Source organism: Myotis yumanensis, unplaced genomic scaffold (genome assembly GCF_028538775.1).
Source record: "Myotis yumanensis isolate MYYU_CA2020_CCGP unplaced genomic scaffold, mMyoYum1.0.hap1 SCAF_1, whole genome shotgun sequence".
Taxonomy (NCBI): Eukaryota; Metazoa; Chordata; class Mammalia; order Chiroptera; family Vespertilionidae; genus Myotis; species Myotis yumanensis.
Window position 1 is genome coordinate 197,832,644 of NW_027223752.1, and position 9,712 is coordinate 197,842,355.

General features: G+C 37.0%; 1 protein-coding gene across 1 annotated transcript in view; it reads left to right on the plus strand.

Annotated features, from left to right (window-relative positions):
• TMPRSS11A (transmembrane serine protease 11A) overlaps nt 1-2,976 on the plus strand; it is a 49,264-nt gene extending 46,288 nt beyond the window's left edge. Inside the window, exon 10 of the mRNA XM_070410179.1 lies at nt 920-2,976. Within this exon, the coding sequence (XP_070266280.1) occupies nt 920-1,081 (162 nt within the window). The 3' untranslated portion in view covers nt 1,082-2,976. The remainder of the gene's footprint in view (nt 1-919) is intronic.
• The last annotated feature ends 6,736 nt before the right edge of the window (nt 2,977-9,712 follow it).

Below are 9,712 nucleotides of genomic sequence, written 5' to 3' on the forward strand. Positions count from 1 at the left end.
ACAGAACTCTAAGCACCCTACTTAGAGTCAAAAGAAAACCAACATCAGCTTGACTTTCTGTGTTATGTATTTGAAATTTGTTAAGAGTAGACCTTATGCATCCTTACCTGCCCCCTACACACACACACACACACACACACACACACACACACACAGTAACTATGTGAGGGATGGATGTGTTAATTAGCCTGATGGATATGTTAGTTAACTTGATGGTCATTTCACAAAGTATAGTATGTCAAATCATCATGTCATTTGCTTTAAATATATACAATTTTATCTGTCAATTATCTTATATAATAAAAACTTAATATGCTAAGTGTCCAGTCTTCCAGTCGTCCAATCAAAGCATAATATGCTAATGATATGCTAAGACCACTCAACCACTCACTATGACGTGCACTAACCACCAGATGGCAGACACTTTGACTGGTAGGTTAGCTTGCTGCTGTGGTCCAGCTGATCAGGACTGAGCGAGATGCGCTGGACATGCACTGGAGCCCTCCTATGGTTCCTCCCTGGCTGGCCAACCTCCCGCATCCCTCCCTGCCCTGATCGTGCACCATTGGGGTCCCTCAGCCTGGCCTGTGCCCTCTCACAATCTGGGACCCCTCAGGGGATGTCAGATAGCCAGTTTCAGCCCAATCTCTCAGGCTAAGGAACCCCCACTGGTGCATGAATTCGTGCCCCGGGCCTCTAGTATATCTATAAAACTGAAAAAATTAAAATGTCAACATTGAAATTTTATAGACTTTTTAAAGTGTTTTATAACTTTTAAAATACATGTTTCAATTAATTATCCTATAATTGGTAATCTATATATATGCCTAATAATAAAATATGTGCTTCATCAGAGTATTTTAAGTAATAAGCTTTATATTTAACTAATATTTTCTTTCTCTCTCTTTTTTACCTTCAGGGTGATTCTGGGGGACCATTAGTCATAAAGGATCTTAAAGATACCTGGTATCTCATTGGAATTGTGAGCTGGGGAGATAACTGTGGTCAAAAGAACAAACCTGGAGTCTACACAATGGTGACTTATTACCGAAACTGGATTGCTTCAAAAACAGGGCTCTAAATCACTGTAAAAGTTCAACATCGAGAGCTGTATGCAGGCCACACATGTATGAGAACCCAAATATTCAGTGAGGTTCAATGACTGGACCGAGCAACACAAAACATGTGTCACTATTTATTTTAGAATCACTCTAATTAACCAATAACCCATAGCCAACTCATAAAGAATTTAAATTTGTAAAGTCGTCGGTCAATTTAGCCTGGCTTGAAAAATACATCAGAGCTACTCAGCTCTTAAAATCACACAAGGTGGAGCATAAAAGAGGAGCAATGCAATCTATTGAGGATAATCCATGAGATTTGTCAGGGTGTCACCTTAAATGAGTAAATTTTTAACCACTCAGAGAGTTCAGGAAACCTTTATATAATCTCCAGAACTCACAAATACTTTTTTTTTCTTTTCTCTCATTCTTCCAGGTTTTCCAAAGAGATTTTCCACCATAAGAAACTATTTTTTTACTTATAAACTCATTGGAGGGGTCTTCATAAAAGAAAGTTATATCTGGGAAACAAAGTTCTGTGACAAATCAAGCCAGAGATATAACCTTTTTATGTTGGTTCTAATCTCCTTATTTTGTGGTGATTTTTCACACACACACACACACACACACAAACACACACACCTATCCCTACCCTACAGATAAACTCAGAGAAAGCCTGATTAATGAATAAGTATATATATATTAATTAACTAATCAAAAATATATTTTTGTTATAAGAAATTTGGGGGAATGTGATAACTTTATGAACAGTCCCAAAACAGTGGCACAACATTTTGACATTTCATAGATGCATTTACATGTTTGGACCAACAAGAGGTGACTTTCTAAATTATTATTGTAAGGTTAAATGCCTAGAAAAAAACTTAAAAATTTGCTAATACATTAAAGAATCAAAGAGCATCGCTTTTCTAGATAGAAATCAAGTGTCTTTGTATTGCTGCAGCCTATTTTCCCCTAAAGCTTGTGGCAGTAGCCTGACCACTGCAACCATGAAACCCTAGTTTTAAAAATATGTTTTAAAATGAATATAAATTTTGAAGACCTACCACACAGAACACGTGAACAATGTCATCTGAAAGAACAAACATGCCCCCTAAATAAAGTGCCTTGTGAAGACATTGGGAAAGTCAGGCTCATGTATTCGATGATACAATTGAATGAAGGCTTTGTGGGAACTTTGTGTGACAACACCAGCTAAACTTCAGCTGTGCAGTGTGGTGTCATTTATTCATGTAGTGCAAATATAAGCCAAAGCATTGGGAAATTGAATGACCTTACAATAATTTCCCCTCATGTGCTATTGAGAAGACATGAAAACAACCCTGAAATAATGGAAAGGAAATTTACAGTTTACTCACCCCCCCCCCAAAAAAAATGATCCATAACTTAAACTCACAAAAGTTTAAAAATTAGAAAAGACTGTACAAGTCATGCAGGCCAGCACACATGTTTCAGAGAACGGAAGCCAGGAAGCATAAATGACTTGGTGGGGCCCAGATAGCCTGTATCCAGCGAGGGCCGCGAACCCAGGTACCAATTTCACATGCTCTTTACCTTGCAGAGCATCTTTTTTAACATCAGATCTATAAAAGTTTCAGCAAGTGCTGTTATTGAATCTGTCTTAAATTAGAAAACTCTTAAGAAAATAATCTTAAATGATGGAATTCACTTAGGCAGCTGGCTGCCAATTCTCTGAACTCACTTCAAGATAAAGTTGCTTGTTCATAGGCAAAAATATATAGACATATAAATTAGACTCTATTTTGGTGGTATATAATTCTGACTTTTGATGTTAAGATTCAAAATAATCTTCGAGTTATAAACTTTGTATTTCTAAACTGTTTGGTGCAGCATTTCATTCTGGGACATGCGCAAGCAAATATTGATATGTCATTTTAAATCAATAATAAAGTTGGTGGTCAGAACATTCTATAAATATCATTTAATCTGTGGTAGGCCAATAGTATGAATCTTTCTTTCAACTGCTCTTAAGAATTTCCTTCCTTCCTTCCTTCCTTCCTTCCTTCCTTCCTTCCTTCCTTCCTTCCTTCTTTCCTTTCTCTCTCTCTCTCTCTCTCTCTCTCTCTCTCTCTCTCTCTCTCTCTTTCTTTCTTCCTCCTCACCAGAGGATATTTTTTCCATTACTTTTTCAGAGAGAGTAAAGGAGGGAGGGAGAAAGAAAGAGAGGCAAGGAAAAGAGAGAGAGAAAAACATCGATGAGAAAGACACATCGATTGGTTGCCTCCCACAGGCACCTGGCAGAGGCCAGGGATGGAACCTGCAACCCAGGTACCTGCCGTTGACCAGAAATCAAACCTGAGACCCTTCAATGTGGGCCAATGCTCTAACCACTTACTAACACTGGCTAGGGCTGCATTTCTTTTAAATAACTAGTTTGCGTCATGCTGAAGCAGGGTTTCTCAACCTTGGCAGTTTTGACATTTTGACCTAGCTAACTTGTGAGGGGCTACCCTATGCAGTGTCGAATATTTAGCAGCACCCTGAACTATGCTGCTCGCAGAAAATATTATATTTCCTCATTACCAAGTTGAATCTTTTTTATCAAGATGTTTAGGCCGAGAACAGGAACTAAAAGTATTTTTCCTATGTAAATAGCTGAATATTATGCAGCTTAAAATTCCGTGGAAACTGATGGTGATAAAGGGCCAGTACAGGCAAAGACTAATAACTTCAGGAGGGTATTGGAGACCTCCTGGATAGTATTATGCTAATGTTGGTAGCCTTGAAATACGTGTTCTGGGTTTGGGCATGCTAGATGCTATGCAGTATGCAGGGTCACTGAGGACCCCTGTAAAATCTGCTGAATATTTTGCATGGGCTGTAGTGATCAACTAGAGTAGCTTCATAGTACAGAGAAAGCACTAGGATGAGTACCTCCCTGATTTGAGTGATGTGGTCACTGCCCTCATAGAACAGACTGCTCTCTGGGCCTCCCAGAGCCATCTCAGGAGGCTCTGGCATTCAGCTGGGCACGACTATGCACAGGAGTTCTCCTGTTACCCTTTACGGGACAGTCAGCCTTAGGAGGAACCCGGAGGCTAGACGACATCCACATTCTCCAGTTCGTTAGATTTTCCTAGGAAACGTTTCTTTTACCTTTCCCTGGTAACCTGGCTTCCGGGATTGGAGGAGTTGTCCGGCAGTTTTGACACTCTACTCCAGTGAACACAACACAGCGGAAGTAGCGGTGGCTGTTACCATGGTAGTACAGGCCACGGATATCTGGTCATATCATTCCATGATGCTGGCTCCCCGCAAAGGAGAATTTCTAACTCTTAAAAGCATGCTTGGTCTTGAAGAAAGAAGGCATTTTATCTTTGTGAGACTGCTTTCCTGGAGAATTTGATATGAGTGGAGAAGAGATACAGTTTCAATGATGGAAGGTAGGGTTAATTTAAGGAAGGAGATTGGGTTAATCCTGTCACTATGTACAGGAACTACAGTTATCTCTAGGGTTCCAGACAAACCTCCTTCCCACATAAAGGTTTATCTTCTGGGGTATGTGTGTATTTAGAAAAGTATGAAATGAATCAATGAGAACCTTAACATTTTTTTATCAACCTTGAAGATTCCCAATGATAAAACTGTTATCAATTATCTTGCTGGAATCATGTCGTAGATGGAGAGAGCACTCAGTGTTCCTATCAGTTGCTCTTCCTGAAACTGGTCTAAAAAGGGTAATGTAATCTGGCTCCATCATACACAACACCATGGTGGTCCAACACAAACAAGGCTTTACCTGTGCCTCCAACAACCAGAGCTCCTCAGCTTTCCCGGATTCTGTTGGACAACTAGGGAATAGGACGGAGCATGGAGAAGCCCCTTCTAGGTCAGAAGTCTTGCTCACAGCCAACTACAGCTCTGTTTCACAAAGCACAAACATTACCCCTGGCTTTTCATGACAAACACTCTGAAAAACAGCCAAGCCCTCACATGCCTTTCATTGGGTCATTTAAGGACCTAACAACATACTCTGATTACATGATCTACTATTTTATCCATAGTCCATATATCCTTCTCGTTTAGATGCCTCTGAGAAATGAGATCAACAGATTATAGCACAGGACAAATAATAAAAACAAAAGAAAACCACAGACTGGATTTCAAGGTGAGCTTGATAGCTTCTCCCTGATCCATGACTACAGACTATCCCTAATCCCAGAAAACCATCACAGAATTAAGTGTTCCTGTCCAAAAGCCTTGAAAACAAATAAGGATGAATCAGTGGAAACGTCCCTGTGTTACTAAGAAAGAGACAATGCAAGTACATGCTCTTCTAACTGTGAGAATTATTACCTTGAATCAGAAAGGTGTAATGATGCATCTTCATGGTTCCAAATGACCTCAAACCCAGTTCAAGTACCAGGCTACAGTCACATATTTCAGAGTTTGGTAAAAGAGAAAACACTAATACAAAACCTGTCCATTGATGACTATTTGAACCAATTGGATTATTGAATATAGGTTCAAATAATCTTTTAAAATATTTGTAAAAGATTACACTATCAAATCACACATTTGCTAGATGATGGATAGTATGACATAGGGGTAAACAATATGAAGTTAAACAGAATTTATTTGAATCCTGGCTCCACAACCTACCACTGAACAACAATGGGTTATTTGAACTTCATGATGGTTAGTTTCATGTGTCATCTTGACTGGGCCACTGGGCCCAGATAAGTGATTAAATATTATTTCTAGATGTTTCTGTGAAAGTGTTTTAGATGTTATTAACATTTTCCAGCTTTATTGTGATATAATTGACAAAGAAAATTATATATGAAGTGGACAGCATGATGATATGATAATACATACATTGTGAAATGATTGCCAAATTAGCTAATTAACATACCCACCACCTCACATAGATGCTTTTACAATACAGCATTAACTATAGCCACAATGCTGTCCATTAGGTTGCCAGGGGCTGGGAGGTCGGGGAAATGAGAAGATGTTGGCTAAAGGGTACAAACCTTTAGTTATAAGTACCAGGATCTAATGTGTAGCATGCTGACTATAGTTAATGACACCGTATTGTATACTTGAAAATTGATAGAAAGTAAAGCTTTAACGATCTGATAACAATAACCACAATAAAATTGTAATTATGTGAGGTGAAAGATGTCTTAACTAATTTTATTGTGATAAACATTTTACAATATATATATGTGTAGCAAATCATCACATTATACACATTAAACTTACACAATGTTACATGTCAAGTATATGTCATTAAAGCTGGGGGAAAATAAGTAGATTTTTTTAAATTTAGCAGTAAACACCCAGAAAAATAAATGGGGAAAGTAACCTGTCCAAAATAATAACAACAAATCCAACAAAACAAAATCAAGAAATTTACTTTGACAATTCTCATCACCAAAGTGGGAAAAACCCAAGTTCAATGAAAGATCTCTATAACTAAAGAGTTAGTAGGACATGTTATGTATATTACAAGTAAAGCAAAACCAAAAACAGCATTTTCACATGCAAACTCCAAATTGAAGATCATGAGGGCAGACACTCTATCACAGTGGGAGAGATGGACCCAACAGCATTTGATTTGTAGTCTACATAAGCAACCCTACGTAGCTTATTCTAGAAAAGATAGATCCAGGGCTTTACTTATTCAAATATAGTTAATAATTTCTCATAGCTAGATTGGTAAATTTCTTAGTGTTTTACCAAAATTTTTATTAACCAAGATCACGTCAGCATTATAAAATTCATGGAAAAGATTTCAGCATGTTCTATACTTGGAAACAGTTAAGATAGCATAGGAAACAACTGTTTCAGAAATGCTATGAGGCAAGATGTTTTTATAAAAAATTTTAATACATTTTTCATTTCTCCTGTGGTTATTTTTTGTTGTTGAAGTTTCCTAGCTCTTAAATCAATTTCAATGATTTGTTTTTTATCCCAGAAATTTATTTTCTTGAGACTAAATATTTTAGTATAGTTTCACATATAATTACTTATTTTTTCTACATTTGTTGTTATGTTATTGTTCTCATTTTCAAAATTGTATATTTGTATACTTTTGACCAATACAAATTTCACTCTTTATCCTGGTTAATGTTGTTGCTTTGGATCTCTGTATATCTTCCCGCTGTCTTTGTTCTCTTCCTCTTTAACATTCTTTTTGTTTTAGTTGTGTATCTGAAAATGTATGGGTTTCTTATAACTGGATTTTCTTTTTAAAAGAGACTCAAAAGAGTGTTTGCCTTCTATTATATCTGTTGAAACCATTTGCCTATATTGGCACAATTTTTATGTTTGCTATAACTTGTGTCAACTTTCTTTGTACCATTTGTTTCTTCTGTTTCTTGCTAATTTCTTTATACGGGGGTGGCAAAAGTAGATTTACAATTCTGAGTATGCAAAACACATAGTTTATTCTGCATTACTGTTTATTAATTATTTTATTACTTTACATATGAACAATTATAAGCCAACTTTTGCCAAACCCACACCCATCCCCAGAGCAATAGAAACCTTAGTAAATAGGTTCTCTCTCTTGGTGGGAAGTTTTCTACATCTTATTCATAATGGTCTAATCACTCTGCTTTAAACATGCATAAGTTGTTTCTTTTAAAGCACCTAAAAGCAGAAGTGAAAAAGTTTGTATGCTAATACTTAATGTAACCTTATTTCTCACAATACTTTCACTTGTTCCTCCTCGTAGTGAAATTCCTCTTTGTCAGAGGCCTGTCTTGTGCTCTTGGAGAAAGCCATGATGCTTCCCCATATTCAAAAGAACACTTGCCATGGGAATCCATATAATAATTTAATACACAGAATTTACTGAGTCCTAAAGCTCTTTAAATATAACATTGCATAGATTGTGATAGATTTTTATTGATTTCGGAAAGGAAGGGAGAAGGAAAGAGAGATAGAAACATCAATGATGAGAGAGAATCATTGATTGGCTGCCTCCTGCACACTTCACACCGGGGATCATACTGCAACCTGGGCATGTACCCTGACCAGGAATCTAATCATGACCTTCTGGTTCATAGGTCAATGCTCAATCACTGAGCCACACTGGTGGGGGTGAGATATATATTTTTAATTACTAGTTTAACAATATTACCATATATTGAAGTCAATATATGATACAGCATTGTCTCTAACTTTAAGATTATAATTAAATTTGTTTTATCATCCTCTTTGCTATCTTTCATGACATGAATTGATGTTAGAAAGAATCTTCTAAATAATTCTTTCTTAATTCTAAGCAAGAACCATGTCCAAGTGCTTGTGAGATTTTTATACTGTCTTTAATACATTTTAATAAAATTTTAAATACAAATGCATGGTCTTATTACTGCTCAAGAATACTGTTAAAATGAAAAGATAGGTACAAAAGATATGACACTGTAAAAAAAACCCACATCACACTCCAATTACTCTTAGTCATAACCAGAAAATAACATAATTTATAGGAAAAAAGAACATAAAAAAAAACTATGACATCTCTGAATTTTGTCTCTACATATCAAAAAAGTGAAAATAAATGACAGATGGTATTGCCAGATATTCTCATTCTACTTCCAAATGAGCAAGACAATATAAAGTACTTTTAATGACTTGTAATAATCACAATAAGAGCAGTTATTAAAGAAGTTTTTCCAGGAAACAAATCCTACTCAATTATAAGGACTCTGCCCAGTTAGAACATTCACAACAACCCAACTAGTACAGCTGGCTAAAGTCCTCTGGGTAGGCAAGACAAACTCATACCCAAAATAGATGTCTATTCTTATGAGAAAAAAATGGCTGGTTTTCCAGGATGGAAGCGGCTCAATGTAGCTGGCTTGCCACCAGCTTGAGAAGCTGTGAGTTCAGTCTTTGAAAATAGGTTGAACATTGAGAGGAAGGGTTAGTTAGATTGGTGTTGGTAAGTGAGATTTCATGCTGTTGGGCTCCATCTCTCCCACTGTGTCCACCATGCCAACATTTAATAGTTCTAGTTTAGAGTGACCAACTGTGCAGTCTGCCTAAGATTGTAGGAGGCTCCCAGAACACTGGACTTTCCATTTTAAAGCCTAGAAAATCTTGGGCCAAGTGGAACAAGTTCATCCCCTACTGGTGCCCTTCTCACTAGCACATTCCTGATGGCCTTGGTGAATGATCTATATCCCATGAACATAATATATCCATTCCATTGTGCTCATTTCTCGAGCTTTCTTATCCTTTGACCTCTACTGTCTCTCACAAAAATTCTGGCATTTCAACTTTGCTTAGCATGGATCATCCTTTTTTCCAGGTCTCTAGGACAGTGATGGCGAACCTATGACACATGTCAGAGGTGACACACGAACTCACTTTTTTAGTTGATTTTTCTTTGTTAAATGGCATTTAAATATATAAAATAAATATCAAAAATATAAGTCTTTGTTTTACTATGGTTGCAAACATCAAAAAATTTCTATATGTGACATGGCACCAGCGTTAAGTTAGGGTTTTCAAAATGCTGACACGCTGAGCTCAAAAGGTTTGCCATCACTGAACTAGAAGTCACTCCAGCAGTGAGTTTACATCATTTCCTGGGCATCTTGTCAGGTGTGATGCCTTGTATACAGAGAGACAGCTCCAAAGTCAATAAG